We start from the raw sequence: 22,303 nt of genomic DNA on the forward strand, positions 1-22,303 counted from the left end.
ATGGCTGGCTGTTGTATTGGACAGTGCAGCTCAAACATGATGAACTCTCTTCCCGAAGTCCGGGCTTAGGAGCAGCTCCTAGGACAGGCGGCTGTCCCCATCGTGGTAGCCTCACGCACGTGTGCGGTGCAGGAGCTGGTCAGCCTTCTCCCTCTCTGGTCCGAGCCGCCTCCATCCTGGCCACTGGTTTTCATACACCGCCTGTCCCTGTTCCTCCACGGCTCCCGCTCCATCTTGCCAAGTGGGAGCCAACCCTGTGGTTCCCAGGGGTGCCCTCCGTGTCCTCTCTTGTGCCATCTTGAGCACAAGATGAGGTCTCATCCCATTAGCTCTTTTAGTGTTCCGTTCCCTCTCTGAAAGCCCCAGGCGTGTAATCGTCTCTCCTCATTTAGTAATCCAGCTTGGATTACTTGTTAGTAATCCAAGCTTGGTAAGTCATTTTCTTGTCTCTTTGGGAAAAAATCTCTGACCGGTCACTGAGCCATTTCGAGTTTGTTGTGAGGATTTTTATCCATTGGAGCCATATTTAGTTATTTTCCTCTTCCGCTACAGGGTTTAGTTTTTGAAAGTTTATGAGAGAGATAATTGATGATGTCTTTTCCCTATTTCTGAGGCAAAATATACAAAATATTGTCGCCACTGCCCCATAACTGGGACAAGCCGGGCATTTGGAGCGGTGAGTGTGGGCGGGAGTGTTAGGCGACCGTCCTTTTGGCTCATGAGAATAAACATCGTCGGGATGTGAGAGGATGACTTTTCATTTTCCCGAAGTGACCACATTAGGCTTTTAATTCTTACTGTCCACACTGCGCTGGGCCACCGGCCTCCTCCCGACCCACAGCGTGCTTTGAATGGGATGGCCCCGCAGTGCCTCAGGAAACCCGTTTCTGCGTGAACCACTTGAAACAGACTGCGGGTCTCTGGCACGATTTTCAGAGTAAGCTTTTCTAACCGATGATTGGGGTGGCTTTCGTTAGTTAGTGTGAAAAAAATTAACTCTTGTAAACAACAACACAATTTCTCTCCACATGGCTTCATATCTTTAAAGACACCTACTTTTTGGAAAACTGTTTTTGTCCATATGAAGAAAATAACACACACACACACACACACACACACACACACACACACAACACACAATAATGTAATTTGCAAGCATAAAAAAGATTCATTTTTGCCGTTTAATTACAGCGTCACTCACTTTATTTATGTTTAATTATGCCCAATGGAGCCCAGTGATGTTTGGCAGATATTAACAAGCTCTAGCTTGTACTTTTTCTTTAAAAAGCTCAAACTACAGATTTTTATAAACTGAAAGTCGGGGGTGGAATATGTCTTCGGTGTTATTTTATGAAAGGAAATTAAAAAGCCGATAGCTAAACGCCAGCCGCATAAATCTAATTTGTCATTTCCATGTGTGTGCCCTCGATTTTCTCCACAAATAACTTCTTCTCTGTCCAAATTGAACTTTTAAAGTTCAAAGAACCAGAGTTAATAACTTATGGGCTGTACAAATAAATAGCGCTGGAGACCTGAGGCCCCGGAATGTGTTTCCTGGACAGCCGGTGGCCGGCGAGAATCCCCTGTGGTCTGAGGGACAGCTCCTCCTCTGAGATGCCGACGGGCCCCGCTTGTGTTTTTGCGAAGTGCTGGATTTGCACAGGGAGAAGAGGGAGAAGGGGATTTGAGGACTGTTTACTTTGAGTCATTCTGCTACTGCAAAGCCACCAAATGTGGCTTAAAAATATTGGGCAGAGTGACAAGGCTACTGCGGCCGCCAGCTCGGGTGGAAGCAGCCCAGCTGGATCCTGCCCTCTCTTGCCTCGGAGCCACAGTAAGGAAGGCTGCTCACAGCCCCCATCCCCCCACGGCCCCCCACCTTCTGTCCCAACCCCCCACGCACACCAGCCCAGGAGGCTTTTGGCTTTACCAAGTGGGAGGCATTGCTGTGGCCTTTACAGCGCTTCGCTCCCTGGAATGAAATAATAACAGCGATCCGGAATAGAATAGTACTAATAATAACAGCCACCATCACAGCTTTAGGAAATACGGCCTCAAACGGCAGTTATTCTCCATTTGTTTATTCAGCAAGAACTTATTACTCGCCAACCCGTTCTGCACTAGTAAAGAAAAAAATATTCAGTGACACTTGGTGAAGATGGTCAGACAGACTTTATCAGGCAGATTTTGACCTTTGTCGCAATAAGTATCGGGACCACTGGGGTGGGATGTCATATGGGGGAAGAGATTGGGCTCAACTGCGAATACAGCCTGGGCGAGCCGGAGTTCATAGCCAAGGAGCGGGGTGGGGTCAGCGGATGGAAATTCCCCGAGAGGAAACGTCGGAGTAAGGGGGTTCCCGCTGAAGCCCACCTAACAGGCTGCTTTGCGGAATGCAGGCCAGGGCGATCGGACATCACCCGGGGGTGGCGGAGGGCACGGAACCCCACCATACGTTCAGGGCAGGGGGACGGGGTGTTCTGGCTGAACTGACTTAGCGGGGTCCTTGCCAAAGCTGGGTTTGGCAAGGAGGTGCACAGACGGGTCCGGGAGAAGGTTCAAACTTGGCTGAAGTTTGGTCAGGCGGAGTCCTTGTCAGTCCCCAGCGCCGTGACAGGCTCTTGGGCAGGAGTGGCGGAGGGAGACGGCAGATCCCACGGGTCGCTGGCTGGCTTACTGTGCGGCTCCAGAGGTCGGTGGCAGCCCGACGGCAATGCCTTTTCTTTGCGTTCTTTAAAAACGTATGTGTGTGTTTTCCCACCTCAAAGTTTATTAGTAGAAAGATCTTCTCAGGGATTCGGGGAAGATATTTCCTTCAAGCGGTTAACGTACCGGGTTCTAATTTCAAAAATAAAGACTACAGGATTATTTTCAAGTTTAAGTGTATCCCTACCATGGATACCGATGGCAGACCGTGATCCAAAAGGATAGAACACACGTATCTTATTCTAACGCCCAGACCGGTGACAGATTTCCTCTTCCCACCCTCCTTTTCCATCCCACGTATCCTCCCTCACCACACACACACACATGCACATGCGCACACACGCACACACACACACACATGCACACACGCACGAGAGGATGTTTCTGGCAGCTTAACCCAAAACCTGATAACAGTATTTGCCTGTGTGGAGGGAATAGGAAGTCAGAGACTAGAGATGGGCAGGAAGGTGTATTTTTTTATTTTATTTTTTTAAGTCTTGCATCGTAGTAGTTTTTCGGTATAAAAGGTGATAAAGAGAAAAAGGAAAAGAATGGTCTCTAGCCTCCTTTCTTTTTCTCTGCATAGTTATTTACTGAACTAAATGGGGAAGAGTTCAAGGCACTTTAACCACTTAGTTTTACTGAATGAAATAAAAACATCAAAGTAGACATTTATATTGGCAGTAATTTAATATTTACACTTGACCCCTGAACAACGCAGGGGTTAGGGCGCCGACCCCACACAGTCAGAAATCCGCATGTAACTAGTTGACCCTCTAAATCCACAGATTCCTAACCTCGGGTCGGAAATACTATTTACTTTATAGCCTGGATTTCAAATAATTACAGCGTCTCTATGTTTCTAGTGTTTAGAAATAGGACAGTCCTGAAAGAGGTGCCTGCCATGGACGCTCTACTGTGATTTAATTTCTGGGAAATAACTTCTCTGAATTTCTAGTTAATTTAAGGTTTCTCATTAATTTAAACATGTAGAATGGTCATCTCATAAATTTCCTAGACTATCGTGGATACAGGAGACTGTGTGGTTCATATATTTTGGCGTTATTTCGTGGTAGTAATAGATACAAAGCTTTATTCAACCCTTCACCTAAATCTACCACACAAATTACCGATACACAAATTGTCACCAATACACAAATTCTAAGCAGAAAGAGTAAGTTAACATTCAGATAATGTAGGCAAACTTTGATGGCATTTGGAGCCTTTTTTCTGTACATGATTCGAGCCAGTGTAAAATAGACCAAAAAAAAATTTCGTGTGTGTGAAATCCTCATTGTACAGAATATGATGACATGGAAATGACACAAAATGACCTATGGCAAAAATGCATTGATCAAAATGGTCCTTATGTACAATGTAAACTCTACAATAGTCAGGAATTGAAACATGAGCACAAAGGTCTCTCGGCACTAAAGTCTGTGCTTTTTCTCAAAAGAGATGAGACCATCAAAACACCCATTTATATTTCTTCCAATTTCACTTCCGTTTGGATCATTTAATCTAGTTTCTCAGGAATGGAGAGAGGAAGTGAATGGTTAGAGACAGCGATGACTCAGCAGGAGCAAGGCATGATGGTTGACTGCCTGGCTGGGTGTTAAAACAGCCGGCGAAACCGCCCACATACACACAGGGGTCCCTAGTTTTTAGTGTTACGGCAAAATGCAACTGTTGGCTCAAGCAGGTAAGGTTAAATTACTTTTTTATTTTATGTACCAGTCTTTGAAAGGCAGGTAATTACGATTCTTTTTTTGAAAAATTTTTGGTCAGTGAAAATGTTAAAACATGGGAAAGTGATGTTTCAAGTAACCTAGAAACAATAGGAGTCTGAAGATTCCCTGTTCCTCAGTGGTTCTACCTGAATCACGTAAGTTGGTTTATTGGGTTGTAGAAAGTCTAAAATAACGATAGTCATTGGTATCATTTATTTGATGAATGCCCACTCTGCTTGATTTACAGTTTAGAGACTTATTTAGAGACTTTATGTGTTTTTCTGAACATCCTTCAAAACGATGCTGTAGGGCAGACATTATTATCCCCACCTCACAGATGAAGAGACTGGGAACCAGAGAGTTCCCAAAATAACACAGCTGACAAGCAGCAGAGTTGGCGTTCAGACAGGTGTGTTTTGGGCTCTATCGTACGAACATACACACTTGTCCTCTGTCAACCTGGCTTGAAAAGCAAAACTTCAGACATTTACTCCCAGTTAACGCACTGGGAGTAAATGTCTCTTTCTCCTTTCTCTTTCCCTTTGTTTTCCTTTCCTCTACTCTCTTCCTATTTTTTTTTTTATTTGCTGTTTTAACTTGTCTATAAGACCCTTATGGTCCAAGCTGCCTGGATCAAAGCACGCGTCTGAAACATTGCCTCTGCCTTTGACATTGAAACGCTGAGCCTGTGAACAGCGAGGTTCACCGCCGAGCATCCCTCATATGCCTCGATCCTGGGAGACGGGGCGGGAGGCCCGCGGCCACGCTTAAGGAAGCCCGTGGATGCACGGGGCTCTCTCAACAATGAATGCTCAGTGTAGACACACTTCTGTCCCCGCGTGGAACCACATTGCCCAAGGATAGAGCACCAAAAATCAGTCAGTCAATCAATCAATCAATAACAAACGATGGCCTTCTCGCAGAGAGCTAGTACGTGTCCCAGGAAATTCTTTGTGGATATGTATATTTATTTTTTTCCTGATGACTAGAGACATAGATGCTTTTTGCAAAAAAAAAAATTATTACAAAATTACAAAAATCGAGACTACCTCATAATTCTACCAAATCTCCCTCCCCGTCATCCCTGTTAACAATTTTAAAGAAACTCTAATTTGTGAATTAGTTCTCCAGATCAGATGTTGTTTTTTTTTTTCCTCCCTCCTGTCTCTGCCTTTGGTTTGGACCACTGTCTGAACCGGCCAGAGCGCCGGGGTTAAGAAGGACGGCAGTCCTCTGCTGTCTTCTGTCCCCTACTCTGGGTCGTGCACGTTCAAGGTGAAAGACATGCAGAGTAACGGAAAAGAGGAGGCAAGGTTCCACTCCCCCGAAATGCAGATGAGCTCATCAGTAAAGGAAATCTGGATTAAAGTCTTATTACTAATATTCTTTATCGAGTAGAATACTGAGTCCAGGGAATACTATCCTTTGTGTTGGTTTTGGTTTAATTTGGGGCCACTAAGTATCGCTTAGTTGACTATGTAAATATGGATGAGAAATTAACATATGTCAGTTTTCTAGGAACAGGGGAATATTGAACTAGCTGGGATCTGCATTCTGGCATCTGTAGTTTGCAGATGAAGGGGCTGAGGCTTGGGGATTTTGTCGGAGCCCTTCCCTGCTCTGTGCATCCCGCCTTGTTTGGGGGTCTGCTCAGCCTGCTCTCGGCACACATGCTCTTCCCCCAGTTTTTAAGCTGCTGATTTTTTTTTTTTTAAATGACCAAGGTTACCGTCACAAAGTATAGGTAACCGGTGATAACATTTGATATGTTATCTTTCAGACATCTTCCTAGGTACACATCAGATAAAGTTCCCGACAGACCCCACCCACAGTGTCGTGGTGTGAAATCTGACTCTAGAATTAAACTTTGGGTAGGTTTGAATCCTGGTTCTAACATTAGCTTTATCCCCTTGGCTAAGGTACGTACCTTCTGGAAAGCTCCATACCTCTGTCTGTGAAATGGGAATAATGATAGTGCTTTTCTCATTGGGAAAGAGTATGAATTAAAGAGATAATGCACATGAAGTTCCTGGCGTAGAGTAAGCACCCAGTACATGTTAGTACTCATCATTAGTATCTTTGTGAGAAAGGGGCTCATGCTTCTAATTCTGTGTTATAACTTATTTTTTAAACTATCATGGGCACACATCCGCATCATTCCTTTTGTGGTTGCGTTATCATTACATGATATGATCCGCTGTAGTTTATTTAGTTCTCGAACTCGTGGAAAGGATGCTAACATGGGTCACACAGCCGTTCCTTTTCTCGCCCTTGGAAAACAGTGCTGTGTTCTGACATTCGAATCCAGAGAAGCTTAAGCCCTTCAGCACAGTTTTATCAGAAAACGAAAGTGGTATTCTCTTAAGAAATAGGTGAAGATCTTCCTGCTGTGGACAGTGTCCGAGTGCTGAGCATTTCAAGGTGCTCCCTCCCCGACGGAGTTCCAGGCTTGTAAGCTTCTGATATTTCTTGCGAGTTTATCGTTGTTTTCTTTGATATCAAAGAACTTATTTTCTGCCCTTATAAGTGAAGAAGTGTCGGAATACTTCCCTGACTTTTAGTTTCTAAACATTCACAAGAGCGGCTCAATTAGAAAAGCGGGAAGTGCCATAATTCTGCCATAAACTGCAATGATGCAGCAGCGAGGGCCCCCCCGCCCCCCGAGAAGCTTTATTATTCAAATACTCGTGGCTTCTTGAATAAAGGGGATGACTAAGGAGACTTCTCATAGTAAGAGAGATTATTAGCAGTGGGAGACACATTCGAACTTGCTGAGAGAGCTGCCTTTGAAGGCCGGCACTCAGTAATTACCAGACCAGGTCTTCGTTTCATCCCGGCGTCTTTCCTTTTCTTCACGCTCGCGGTGTCTGAATAGCTTTCTCTTGCCTGTTAATCCCCGCAGGAATGTGGCTTTGGCTACGGGGAGGACGCCCAGTGCGTGACATGCAGGCCGCATCGGTTCAAGGAGGACTGGGGCTTTCAGAAATGCAAGCCGTGCCTGGACTGCACCGTGGCGAACCGCTTCCAGAAGGCGAACTGCTCTGCGACCAGCGATGCCACGTGTGGGGACTGCTTGCCAGGGTATCGCTAAGTGATTTTTTTCCTCCTCGTAACTATTCAATGATCTTTAAACAGGCCTTTCTCTTCTTGTTCCTTTGCAAACGCGAAGGCGCACGGACGCTCCCCCAACACAGTCGCTGAGCGTGCGCGACTTTGTGTCTCCGCCGTCCCCACCGATTCTCTGTGCCTGTGTCATGCAGCGTGACAGGCGCCGGTTATAAACAAAATGAATAAACATACTAACAAAGGATTAGCGTCGCGAGCATCTAAAGCGGTTCTACAAATTGATAAAAGGGGGGGAAAAAAAAACATGGACAAGTGGACAAAAGAACGAACAGGTAATTCACAGAAGAGGAAACCCGTAGGGCCCGTGATCACGTGAGGATATCCATCCTCCTCGCGGATCAGAGACATGCAGGTCACGGCCGTTCAGTCATTTCGACAGATATTTGTCCAGCAGCCATGAGGCTTTCTTAGGTCGAGGCGAAGATCACTACCCATGTGGAGCTTATATCCTAATTAGGTTTTTAAAAAATATCTAAACACTATATATTAAAGAAGTAAATCGTGGAGAAAGGCAGAGGATGATGATTTCTACGGAAAAAAAGGAAACCTGTAGCCGCTGGATGGGGGTGGGGGTTAGACATGCCTGGGGAAATGGATATGCAAGTGGCAGCTTTAAAGCCTAGGCATTATCGAAAGGAGGCCAGCCGAGCAAAGACCTGAATTCAGGAGACCAGTTAGCCAGGGGAGTATGTGGGGGAGGAGCACTGTAGACAGAACCACAGGAGACAGGCCCCGAAGTGGACATGACTCCGGTATTTTTAAGAAGCTGCAAAGAGGCCAGTTATCTTCAGAAGAAGGCAGGAGCAGAGTAGAAAGAGATGGTGGAAGGGAGTGGACAGGTGTGAACGGTGAAAATCTTAAATGTGCACATTGAAAATGAACCTAGACCTTGGGAAGAAAGGGGACTACACCTGGGCCAGGTGGAGAGACAATGCTCAGGAGTTGGAATTTTAAAGTTTTAAATCCTCCTAGGTAACCGCTGGGCAGATACGCCAGATAAAACAGGCAGCTGGGGGACAAGCTATATGAAGACTGGGGACTCTGGGAGGCGCGGGTGATGGATGATCTGTTAGGAGTGAGAGGCATTACTGCCCAAGGCAAGAAGGGAGAGGCAGAGCAGAACATCAGGATACTTTCATGGGTGTGGAGTGCAGCCTGTTTTACCAACCAAAGACAGGAGAGAGAGAAAAACCAGAATCCTGGAGCCGTGGAAAGCAGGCTTCACTGCAGAGATTAAAACGACCAGAAACAACAGCATTTCAGGAGCAGCGAACGTTTATTCTTTATCACGTGCCAGGCGCTTGGCTAAGCCCCGCACGTGAGTCATGATCCATGATGTCCACAGTGTTTTAAGAATGAAGAAGGTGAGCCTTCTCAAGGTCGAAGGTTGTTCAGGCGAGATCACTTAGCCAGTGTGCGGTGGGGCTTCGAGCCACAGCCCGGAGTCCACTGCCAGAATCTGTGCTGTAGGTCACCACAGAGGAAGGACGCCAAGTGGACTCGGCCAGAACATGCCCACAAGATCAGGGAGCTTGTGACCAAAGCGCGCAGGGCGAGTCCTGGGGCTCTTGCTGCGGCGAGAGGGAGAGAACGCGCCGGACCTGGAGGGCCGAAGCCGGGCAGGAAAGAGCCTTGCGCCTCGAGCGTGGGGTTACACAACCACGCGACACAGAAACGGGAGCGAAACGTGGTGACCGCACACCGAACGCACAGGCGACCAAAGGAAAAATCGTCAGAATTTAATTAAATTTAATTAAGTTTAAATCTTCTGTGCTCCAAGGGGTACCATCCAGAAAGCGACAACCCACAGAATGAGAGAAACTATTTGTAAATCATATATGTGATAAGGGACTCTCTTCTTTAGAACGTATGAAGAACTCTTACAACTCGATAATAAAAAGGCAAATAACACAATTAAAATACGGGCAAAGGATTTGAAAAGATATTTCTCCTAAGAAGATACACGAGTGGTTAATAGCACATGAAACAATTCTCAGCGTCATTAGCCATCCGGGAAGTGTAAATTAAAACCACAAAATTCTTGCCCACTAGGGTGGCTATAACCAAAAGACAGACAATAACAAGCGTTGGTGAGGAGGATGTGGAGAAATTCGAACACTCAGACTGTTGAGAGGGATGTAAAATGGTGTAGCCACTTAGAAAATCAGTCTGGCAGTTCCTCGAGTTAAACACAGAGTTGCCACGTGACCCAGCATTTCTGCCCTTCGGTTTATAACCAAGAGAATTGAAAACACATCCACACAAAAACTGGCATACAAATGTTCATAGCAGCGTTATCCACAATAGTCAAAAGTGGAAACGACCCAAATGCCCATCAGCTGATGAACAGATAAACAAAATGGAGTGTATTCAAACACTGGAATTTTACTTAGCAATAAAAAGGGATGAATTACTGATAAAAGTGGATGAAGCTAGAAAACATTATTCTCGGTGAAAGGAGCCGGTCACAAAAGAGCTCGTATTGTATGATCCCATTGCTTGAAATGTTCAGAACAGGCAAATTTATAAGGACAGAAAGTGAATGTAGTGTTCATCCAGGGCTCGTGGCTAGGGCGTGGGGAGGGTAAGGGGGCGGGGTGACGCCAGTAGGGTTTTTGGGTATGAAAATGCAGTTTGATCATACTGACGGTTACACAAACCTGTAGATCTATTAAAGACCATTTAACTGTATACTTTAAATGGATGGATTCTATGGCTTGTGAATTATATCTCAGTAAGTCTGTTATTTAATTGAAAAAAAGGAATGGTCCATACTCTCAGAAGACAGGGATAGCGATGAGCATCATTACCCAGAGTTTTGACCTTGAGCAGATCTATTTGAGGAGCACATCCTGAACCTGGGACATGTCCTTTTTGTTCCTGTTCTGTGGTTTTGATGAACGCATGTCTGTGCATGTCAGCTCTCTTCATCTGGGGGCGGGACGAAGAGGAGGCCCACAAGAGGCAGGGCCCACCTTAGGCCTGGCTTAAGGGGTGGGGCTGAGGTGGCGGTGCCCAGAGAGTGTGGGGGAAAGCTCAGGACAGGGGGACTTTCGTGGGAAACCAGGATATGTGCTGCTGGAGTCTGGATGGGTACCTCTTTGGGGAGCTCCCAGCAAACGTCCATTCCCCTGCTTAACCTCATTCGTTGTCATCTGAGCCCACTGCTTTAGTTTCTACAGTGTTTGCTCATTCTCTAAATAAACGCTTAGATGTGGGAAAGTTAGAAATGAGTAGACATTTGAATGATGTTTCATAGTTTATTTATATGATTAGTTTAAAATTACATCCTTTCTAAGCCGGCATGAATGTATGAGGCAGGCAATAATTATATGGTGACTTTTACTCAGGTGTTCCAGAGTGTTTTGAAAGTGCTTATCCAGCTTAGAATATGATTTGCAAATATTTTCTCCCATATCGTAAGTTGCCCTTCACTGTCGATGGTGTCTTTTATTTTTAATCCCAGAAGGAATTCTTATTATTTTATTATAATTTAAAGCTCTTTTTAGTGTGACTTACTTTTTAAAAATCACTCTGTTGAGGTATGATTGACATATGAAAAGCTGTACATATTTAATGTACCTCAGTGAGTTTGGGTGTAAGCATACATTGATTATATCCTTTGATGCACAAGTTTTAAGTTTGATGGAGTCCAACTTGTATATTTTTTCTTTTGTTGCCCGTGTCATATATGCCTTTTGATTGCCTTCTGGTGTCATATCCAAGGAATTATTGTGAAATTCAGTGTCATGAAGCTTTCCTCCTGTGTTTTTCTCCAGGAAATTTACAGTTTGGGGTCTTTGATATAGGTCTTTAATTTGTTTCTAATTAATTTTTTGTATATGTGTAGGATAAGGATTCAACTTCATACTTTTGCACGTGGATATCCAGTTTTCCCAGCACTATTTGTTGAAGAGTCAGTCGTGTCCCCATTAAGTGGTTTCTGTTTCCTTGTCAAAGACCATTTAACTACAGACATGAGGGTTTATCCCTAGCTCTCTATTCTGTTCCATGGGTCTATATGTTTCTCTTTATGCCAGCACCATATTGCATTAGTATATAGCTTTGTAATATATTTCGATATCAGGAAGAGTGGATCTTACAACTTTGTCTTTTGATTTTGACGTTATAAATTCCAAAATAAATATCTTTAATTAAAAGTTGATGGGAAGTCACCATTTTATAATCATTTGGACAGATTTCATAGTCAGATGAAAATAGAACACTGTGCAAATGCTGAAGGTATTGGGCATTTGAGATAACTTACCTCGTTTCGAATGCAAATTTTGCTTCAGTCATAAATTATACAGATTTGTTATTATGTTATCCAGTTATACAAAATAATTGCATCTACCTGTCCTCTATATCTATAGACCTGATCTATAAATTTATTCTCCTTATCCTTATTTTTGTCATAGAAAGTCGAAAGTTTTCTGTATAAAAGAAAATTGCTTGAATTCTCACCATCTAGAAATAATCACTGTTAATATTTGATATATAATGTCCTTTCCATTTTTTAGGGCAAATATATTAACATAAATGTTTTTGGCTGCATTGGTAAATAATCTGAAAGACTCTATACTGAAGTCTTTTTCTACAAAATAGAATTATATTATTAACACTTCTTTTTTTTCACTTACTGATATTTCATGACTTAAAAATTATGCGTGATAGATCTGCATCATTGTTTCTAAAGGCCGCCTATAGTCCTTTGTTTTGGGTCTGCTGTGGTCGATCACGTTTAGTGTTGGATATTAGGACTATGCCTAATTGGCTTTTTTCATTTATATACAGTACTATGATTGCATCTTTACACATACAGCTTCACCCATCTGATGATTTCTTTAGGATATATTTCAAAAAATGAAATTATTGGGCCAAGGATGTAAACTATTTTATGAGTTCTGATGGCATATTGCTAAATGGACCTGCTGCAAGCGGCAGCTTATATTCCCACTGACGACAGATACACGTGCCTGTTTGCCTATGCTCATACCAATATTTTCTCAATTTTCTAAGTAAAAATGGTGCAATTTTCATTGCAGTTTATATTTACTTGATTAGTGATGAGGTTAGACATCTTAATGCTAAATTTTTTTAAATTAATTACATCATTCTTTTTAGTTTTAATTATGAAAATTAAAAAATTACGAAATGGTATGCTTTTGGGAATTCATGTTCTTTGCCTGTTTTTTGCTTTCACCATAATGATTTTTTAAGTTTAATGTTCTAGACTTAAGTTATAGACAACACTATGATTAGAACCATTTTTCCATTTTCTTTTGCCCATTAACTATATTAATGATGCTTTATTTGGTTTTGCTCTTGAGGAGTCACACAGTGTGTGTGTGTGCGTGTGTTCATTCAAAGCTGTTAATCTCTTCCGTTCTGGCTCCGGGGTCTCTTGTAAACACTACAAAGATGTCCCCATATCGAGATTACCTAAGTATCTCCCTACATTTTTCCATTGCTTTCATGGTTTGCTTGACTATCTTTGTCTCTTAATTTCAAATGTTAAAAACTAGTACTTTATTTATAAGGCATTTTATCACTCACCTTGGTTTCACGTTCCCTCACCAGCACCCCCCACCTCAACACAGAAAAAGCGAGACTGAGTAAAAGCCACAGTTACGTTTAGTGGAATCGGTATTTCCTAAGTGTTCACTGCGTGCTCAGAAGGCTTTCTAAGGATGTCTGTCTAAGATATTATTATATTTAAGCCTTTGAGAACCTTTTTCTTTTTTTTTTAAAATAGAACTGGTAATGGAGACTGCCAGTGATTTATGATGCAGACCTGTTTACTGCCATTGCGAGCTTAGACGAAAGAGCTAATGAGGATTATTTTCCTTTCTCTTCTAGATTTTACAGGAAGACAAAACTTGTTGGTTTTCAAGACATGGAGTGTGTCCCTTGTGGAGACCCGCCCCCTCCTTACGAGCCACACTGTGAGTGATCTTCACACAAAAGACATGGCTGCCTTTTTTTTTTTTTTTTTTTTAAGATCTTTGTTCAGTTGGCAAATGGAGCAAAATCTCTCTCTCCCGTGGGGCTTATAGTGTGCACTCTTTTCTCAAGCGTCCAGCAGGACAGAAAGCCCTTTTGTCGTGTGTCTCAGTCAGCAAACTGTGTCCATTGATTGGAATCTCAGAGTGAAATACAGACGTTTTGCCGCTGCTGTGTTCCATTCAGACTCTTATCTTTCATTCTAGATATTTGACCCAAGTGCATCTCCAGTTAACCAGGTGGTCCAGACCCTAATGCGTGCTGTCTTTGTGCCACGACCCCATGAATTCCTGTGTTTTCCCATCTCATTCCCCAGACACTGCCATGTAGTGTCTTCTCTGCCATTCCAGAGACATTCCCCTCCACGAATCACCCGCACTAACTAATAATGTATTGTTAAACGGAATCTTAGTTCATTTCGTTCACTCTTTTATTTTTCTCATTTAACAAATAAATAAGAGCAAACCCATTACGTGCTGGGAATATAACTATAAATGACAAAATCATGCCTGTACTCTTCATACTGATTATCACTTCATCTTTCTGGCCATACGTTTTTTTCTTAGCTATCAAAGGTATGAGGTTCAAGTTTGAAGAGGAGGAAGAGTGTCTTGTCTCTCTTCTCAGACTCAAGTGCAAATCTGACCAAGGAAAACCCATAGGCGTCAGGCCAGGAGAGAAGTGGGCAGGGGCCCCCGCCGGGGTGCTCAGGGCGCGCTGGTCTTTGCCAGGAGGGCTGCAGCGAGCTGCGCTTCTCTGTACGCAAGAATCAGGGGGAGGCAGGAGGGCGCTCCATCCCATGGCAGGGGTCACCGTGCCTTTCCAGGACTATTGGTAATATCAGTGTTCGTATCTAGGGGTTGTTTTGATAGAATTTTCAATGCATGGGATAGGTCCTCCTGCTTCTTTCTGTGACAGAAGCCCCCTCTGAACTAATGGAAAGTCGTTGCATTATTTGATAAGGCCACAAACATCATGGAATTTTGCAGTCTTTACCGAAATGTGTTACTTTCTATTTTTCATCGGAAGTGATAGAAAAACAATAATAATAACAATAATAATTATAGACTTGTAACTTTTATGGAAATGTCTTTTGACAGTCATTTTTATAATATGCAAACATTCACCAAATAAGTCGTTGCAATTAACAAATGCAATGTCGAATGGCTGTCACCGTAGAGAAACGATGTGCTTTACTTAATTTTCTCAGTATCGCATCATCAGCCCACATTTGTCAATGAGGACACCAGGTCCAGAGAGGTCAATAACTTTCCATTGTTGGCCAGTAATTAGCAGAGACAGGATTCAAACCCAAGTCGGTCTAACTCCAGATCGTGTGATCTTTCCACACTGCTTACTCCCTAAGGAAAAACAAACTATCTACTCTGTCCTCTGTTGGCCGATGTAATCTACTGCATGTTGACTTTTTCTCGTATTGTTTGCTTTAATGTTCATCATTTAATGAAAGCTCTGAAAATCTAACATCGAGAAGATCCCAAAAAAGCGTTGTTACACTATGCAATCCATAAGCCAATTAAAATGGGGGCAGCAACCCGGTCTGGCCCATGAGTCAGCTCAGCCATCATTTTACCCAAAAGGCAAAGATTATGCTCCTCACTCCAAACTACCATAAAAGATTTAGTCAATTGGTATTGCTCAGTTTAGAATTGGAAAGTACTAAGGTGGTTGTCGTTGTTGTTATTTCGTTTAATTTGTTGGGTTTAAATCAAATATAATCTACTCATAAGTCTGAGACACTGGAATTTTTTGCCTTTGGGGATCTGACTAAGTTTGGACATCATAAATGAGCCTTTAAAAGTGGATTTCACATTTAACTTTTAATGCTTTGTAAAGCCCCAATTAAGTTATAATTTGAAAAGAAAAGTAACTAGTTTAACTCATATGTATAGATATATTTCTACATATATGAAACATTTTAGAAGGCAAAGAAAAATAAGTTATTTTTCGAAGTCAGAGATGTGTGTGCACAGCTACAACTAGCCTTCTGAATCACAAAACAACAGCCTGGTGGTCTTTAGTGAGTGTCAAGGAAAGTTTGCTGCCTTTGGCACAGTCCTTGGGAGTACTTCTAGAACATAACCAATCTCCTCAAAAGTGATCTTGACGTCTTTGGGGGGAATTATGTTAGGCGCCTTACGTTTTCATTTCTTCTACTTTGTGCTTTTCAACTTATCCACAAAAAAACCCTGCTTCCTTGGTGATTTTTTTCCCCATGGGGAGCTCCCGTATTATTTAGATTCTTAGTTTAGCTATAAGGAGGTGACGCCACTCGAGCTGCCTCGAGTACTGGGGTTTGTTTAAAGGACACAGGTAGTAGTGAGAGAGGCTGGAACTTCTCAGAACCCGGGGGTAGCCCTTACTTGGGACCCCAGGCAGCCCTGGAGGCTGGGGGCCATGGCCCCCCAGCAGCAGGGGACTCTGAGTCCTGCGTAGTGCCACACAGCTGCTTGCTCAGCCTGCGGGCCTCTCTTCACACCTCCTGGTTACCCCCGATGTTGCCAATGGGCCGATTTGGTCTCCTCAGGCTCCCGAGGGAGAGAATCTGATGGGTCTAGTGAAATGGCACTGTGCCGCCAGGCAGAGCCGTTTCCGTTTACCTGTTGATTGAATATTCGGGTGTGGGGCACGCAACGGAGGACAGATTGACCCCAGTCCTTTTCTTCGTGGAGGGTGCAGCATCGTGGGGGCGGTCAAATAACGACTCACAGGGGAGACAGTATTCAGATAGGACGCATGTGGAGACGGTATTCAGATAGGAAACACGCGGAGGTGGACGGTGGCTGCGTAGTCCCATGCCGGGAAGGGTCGCCATGCTCTAAGATGACAGAATCGGTGGTGACGCACTAGGGCAGGCTTTGGGGCTGTGATTTAAAGGACCTGCTGGAGGAGGATGAGCCCGAAAAGGAGACTGAACAGCGGGGCCAGAGAAGCTTCAGGAAGCCAGGGAGCAGAGCGCGGCCGTGCGCACGGTGAGCCCGTTGACGCTGAAGGTGGCCTTTTCACCCTGGAGGTCTTCGAGGACACTGACGAGGGCCGTTTTAGAAGTAGTGGAAACAGAAGCCAGAGTAGCCCGAAACGAGAGGTTCGCCTGAGGCGAGAGTGGAGACGATGCTAGGCCTGTGAAGGCGACGCACAGGGAGGGGCTTCATCTTACTCAGCTGTGTAGGTGACAGGCACGTCTGCCTGTCTGCAGGTTGGAGGGAGGTCGGCTGTTATATGTGAGAGAACAAAAAGGCTGAGCAGGCATCAGGCTGGCTGTCCCTGCGGGGAGAGAGAGCTCCCTACTGCACAGGTGAGCTGGGCTTGTCACTCAGTGGTCATTCTGTGGCCGTAGTAAGGCATTGTTTGCTCCTCGTGTGACATCTGAAGGGCTTCTGCTCCAGGGATGACTCAGGCCACCTCTGAAGCGGCCTCAAGACATCCGTTAGTTGCACCCTAACTGTGCAGTGCACAGCAAGCTACCGACACGTCTTTAAAAAGGATGACTGTGTTAGTAACACAAAGAATTTAAAATGAAATGTTGTATTATATTTCTGAAGCAAACAAAAGTAACAACAGAAAACACAAGCTTGAGAACTCGCCGTGTACCTGCCCACTCTCCAGGGGCCCACCCAAGGTCCGTCCTCGTGTGTGGCTGGTGTCACTGGCCAAGCGACTCGCATAACTCCCCTTTTGTCCCTGTAAAATGGAGCGATGCTTACCTACTGAGGTTGTCGTAAGTGCTAAACTGTCAGTATACGTGAGTCTCCTGGCGCCGGGCCTGGCAGCGGGCAACGTCTCCAGTCTCTTGGCTCCAGTGCTTCTTGGATGCCGCGATCCTATCTCCTAGCACTCAGAGGGAGCTGCTGTCCTGCGAAAGGACCACATGTCGGCCCAGGGGTATGGCATTCGGCCAAGGCGGTGGCTCGAGGAACAGCCGCGAGCTAGCACGGAGCGTGCAAGTGCCCGCGCCACAGGAAATGGCCTAGCGGGTGAGCGAGGGAACTTCGGATGGCTTCTCTGCAGCTCAGATTTGTGTCTCGGAGCTTAAAGCACGTAAATATAAGTTTCTCTCTTGGAGGGTAAACCTTGTAAAGTGATTTTAAAAACAAGAAAGAGTTTCTATCCCTTTGACTCTTGAGAAGCCCTGAAGAGTAGGGTGTCTGTCAGAGGCAGCAGAGCAGAACAAGGCGTGGCCAGAAGTGTTGGATTCACATCTAGGCTCTGCCTCGTGCCCGATGGTGTGACTTTGAGCAAATCATCTCCCCACTTCGAACCTCTATTTATTCCTTGGAAGATGGGGATGATCACGCCCACGTTGGCAGAGCTCAGATGGAACTAACTGAAGTCATGTCCAGAAGCACGCCTGCCACAGAGCGAGCTCAGTGACAACTACCTGCCCGCCGCCTGCCCTCTTCCCCGTGATGGCGGCATCCGCCTGCGCCCTCGGCGCTCCGTGGAGGGTATGGTGTGGAGACTGGTTCCCTGCAGGGAGGACTTCATGATGCAGCTGGCTTTGACATTTGTCTTGCTTGTCCTTTACCTCCACAGGTGGGTGAGCAGCAGATTTTTTGTGTTTGTTCCTTGACTGGCTAGACGACCAGGATGAAGAGAACCCACTTAAGGTGGCCTCTCTCCCCTCTGTCCCATTGCCTAAAGCCTCGTGCTTTAAACAACCCTCCCCCCCACCAAATAATGTTGGAGGTGTAAATATAATTGATCAGTCCACCCATCAGTCACTAATAGCATCAGTTGGTGAGAATGACTGCTTGGACACCACAGCCCAAGGCTGAATGGCGACATCGCTGTAAATTGCAGGTGACTAAAAGGGACCCTTTCCGTAGAAATCCCTGCTTCAGGCTTGGCTCCTCCTCGTAGCTTCACTTCCTGGGCCCACTTAGAGCCTGAAGGAGAAGTAGGGAGAAACACACAAGAAATTTTAGGAGAACTGTATTCTACCCTGGGCCTGATAAGAAGTGCAGATTTTGTGTGATGTCTTTGAGCAATGTTTACTTAATGTGGAACAAATGGCTTTGAAAAAATTCAAAGGGGTTTTCACCAGAGTCCAGCTTTATTCAAGTGTGTTTAACCTAGATGTTTGCTTTGTTCTTGGGGGCTTTGTAGAACAAGCCACGTGATTCCAAAGAGATAAGCGATCAGATAAGTCGCCCTGTGGGGGAGAGTGAAAAGCAGAGCAGTTGGCTTGAAACAGTTTAGGAATTTTTCATGGCTTAAAACGCTCAGAAAAGAGCAGGTCTCGGTGCCAGTAAGTAACAAGTCACATTATTAAAAAAGGGATTACTTTTTTCCCCAAAGGAAACTCAAAATGTCTTCTAAATAACAAATCAAAGCAATTTCGAATTAAGCTTTTGAAAGAAATATTTGCCCATTCAAGATACTTTTCAAAGTTTGGTAGAAAAAAGAAATGGAGAACACTGTAAACGAAACATTTCCAACATCGGAGCATACAAAACAAAACACAGCGTTCTGATGGTTTTCTTTTGTCTTTTTTTCTATCTATACCACTGATTTAAAAAAAAAAAACAAAAAACTATGTAATTATGATGCACATATTATTTCGTATCCTTTTCATGTCAGTTAAAATTTTTTTCACATACTGTTCTCGGCATTATTTTCATGATATTGTTAAGTACCAACCATATAGGCATTGGGACAACAGTGTGGTTTTAAGGCCACATGCTCCCCACAATGCTGCTTTTCACATCTCTGTGTAGACCCTTTTCCATATTTACACACGAATGAATCGATACCCACAAGCGTGTTTATGGGTCTGCAAATATTAATATTTTTGTCTCGATGTGCAATGCTAAATTATTTTAAAGTAAGGGAGCCTGCTAAATACCTCTTTTAGAGAAAACAAAAACAAATTAAAAAGGAAGTAAATTGGAAGCGTTTTGAAATCCGTACCAATAGGACTTCTCAGGCTTCCTCTAAAGGAGGAGGAGGTGAATTACACCTGCTGTTTCGGCAGCTCAGCTCCCCAGGCAGGACACCAGCTCCTGGCTCTCTCCAGCAGGCCGTCCTCTGCATCCTGCTGCTTCCTGAATCTGATCACGGTCAACGCCCATCAAACCGGATGCAGAAGCGAAGCATGGAGTCCAAAAGTACTTCACCTCTGCTTTGGAAAAATTACGTGATTTTTGTTGTGCCTGTATGTGTTTTGTTTCTGCAGCAGAGTTCTGAGGAGTTTGCTAATATTTAGTGGCCTGGCCGCCCCAGGACTTACTGGATCTTCTGCAAAATGGGTCCACAAAACCAGTATATACAATTAAGGGTTCGGTCGACTAAAGGGTTTCAAGTAGCCTGTGGTCCTCAGGCCAAGACTCGGCAGTGTCCGGCCGGGGGATTGCTGCCCTGTCTTGTTTTGATGGAGTCTTGCTTGGGGACAGTTTCGGGGACAAGATGGGTGTGACCGTGCGTCCTGAACGAATGGCTAAGGCAGCAGAGAAGGGGATTTTCATAAAGAGAAGTCTCAGCAACGTGGCAGCTCTTTCCTGTTAAACTTTCGGGGTGGGGACAGGAGGACAATGCGATCGAAGTGAACTCCATGGCTTGTGGCAGACAGATTATTGCAAAGCCAGCCTTCAAACCAGAGATCCCTTCCATTTACACTGCTTTATTTATCGGGTTAAGGTACTTTAGCTTCCTCTTCCTTCCACTCTTAGAGAGCTCCTCGCTTGCCCTTTATATCACCCCCTACCCTTTTTGTCCGTATCATGCGATTTCATTATTTTATTGAAAAACAAATCTAGGGTGAGTAGCAGTCAAAGGCGGCTTCCGTGGAAACTAAAGAGATGGTTTCCCTGCAGTGTCCAGATGCTGAGCCCGAGAGGGATGCTTTTTAAGCCCTCCCGCGGAACCCGTTTATTTTTTATGGGAAACCTTGCTCTGCCAAACTCAACAGCCCTGGTGGGGGGACGGAGAAGAGAGGGATGAGGCTGATAGAGGCAGAGAAGCGGACGCAGCAAGGAGGGACGGGGAGGAGTCAGGAACACTTCAAAAATCAACCACAAGACCTGCAGGCACGCTGTGATTCCTGCCATTAAGTGTAGGGCTGACCCTTGAAGTTTTCCTCTCTGGTTCCACTCAGGACGATAATTATACTTCTCGTTATTATTCTGGACACGAAAAAGGGGTGGAGATGTTCAGCTTACGTTCGTTGCAGTCTTTGTAAGAAAGCAGAAAACCGTTGTGATTTATTTCAGAATGATTCCCATCGAACGTCATCCTCTTTTAAGCTTATTTGGTGATCGAGGTAAACAGCCGTTATCTGAAAATATGTTGAACGTTTGTTAAAGCAAAGCCCTCATTTTCCGAGGATGTTAGAAAAATAGCTGGGCGATTTAAACGTCTCGGCCTCTTTAGAGAAAAAGTGCTCTATAGATGCAACGGCTTTGGGTGGTTATTCAGCTATGTCAGATATTTATCTTTACGTAGCCCTAGTTTCATGGAAGTTACAGAAATCAAAAAATTCTTAAAAGAGTTTCTTCAATTCATGCGCTCTACATTCATTCTTTTCCCCTGATACAAAATGGCTAAATATTTGTAAACTAGTAACTTTGTTCCACGCGAAGAAAAGAAAAGAGAAGCATAAACGCTCGACTGGGCGGAGATGCTCTGGCACATTCTCCTTGGCCTGTGACTGTCTGGAGGCGGGAGCATCCTGAGCTGCAAGCCAGGCGACCAGAAGCTTTGATTGCCCTCCGAGCACGGTAGCAGTTGATTATTACCTAGTCAGCTATAAATCTAACTTCTCTCTGCCTTTATCTCCAGGCTCTTTTAGACATTTAAACTCAATGAGCTGGTTTAAATATTTACTCACGAAGAAACAGGTTGTGGTTTGTTAAAGGCCTTTACTAAATTAAGTGAACGTTAGATTAAGTACAGTTTATTTTAAAAATATGTAATCCAGCAGGCCTGTTCCATGAAGTTGTGGTCTTTTACAAATGGAACGGTGATTTGCGTGTGTACCCATTAAATGCTTAAAATAAATAACGTGGAAGAAAGCAATTTAACAGTTTATGCCAAACCTATAGTGGAAATACCTAGTTTAAGCTTGGAGATCACTGTCTTTCATACACAGATCGTTTATCCCCACGAGTTAACGTGAAAGGGCTCACGCTGTGCCAGGACACCTTGTCCTCTGTGAGCTGACATCCTGAAGGAGACTGGAACACATAGGCTTGGCGGGGAGTGGGACCCTTTTGTCCTTAAACATGAGTGAGTGGCTGGCCACTTCCTATGTCAACTACTTAAGGAAGGGGTTTGAATTTGAGAAACATCATTTTGAGGATGGAAAAGAGAACCACCAAGAGAATTTTAAATAGCAAACATTTCTCTTTGGTGGGCATATCTAATGCCCTCACTTCACGGCCAGGAAGCAGTTATGTGGAAGAGGAGACGGGATTCGAACCCAAGTCGGCCTAACAGACAAGCCGCACTCGGTACTGCCACCCCGCCGGGTGAACTTGGAAGGACCAGAATTAAGGACATTTAAAAATAACTTTAAAATTAAGAAAAAAACTGAAATTAGAAATGAAGTGTAATTGACTCCTCCTTCTAGGAAAATATAGTGTAAAATAAAGGTTAAAAAAGATATTAGTAAAAAGTGAAAGCTCAAAGTCAAATACCAAACAGAAATTAATTTTTTAAAGATAATATCCCACTTCCGATGTTGAAAACATTTTAACTTCTTCATCGATTGTTTTCACCATCTC

General features: G+C 44.2%; 1 protein-coding gene across 2 annotated transcripts in view; it reads left to right on the forward strand.

The window, feature by feature from the left end:
* Positions 1-22,303, forward strand: part of TNFRSF19 (TNF receptor superfamily member 19) — an 82,748-nt gene that overhangs the window by 23,785 nt on the left and 36,660 nt on the right. For both annotated transcript variants that reach the window (XM_039873045.1, XM_039873044.1), the window contains exons 4-5: positions 7,339-7,517; positions 13,422-13,507. In XM_039873045.1, coding sequence (XP_039728979.1) covers positions 7,339-7,517; positions 13,422-13,507 — 265 coding nt within the window. The remainder of the gene's footprint in view (positions 1-7,338; positions 7,518-13,421; positions 13,508-22,303) is intronic.

This window comes from Pteropus medius, unplaced genomic scaffold (genome assembly GCF_902729225.1).
Source record: "Pteropus medius unplaced genomic scaffold, Ma_sr-lr_union100, whole genome shotgun sequence".
NCBI lineage: Eukaryota > Metazoa > Chordata > Mammalia > Chiroptera > Pteropodidae > Pteropus > Pteropus medius.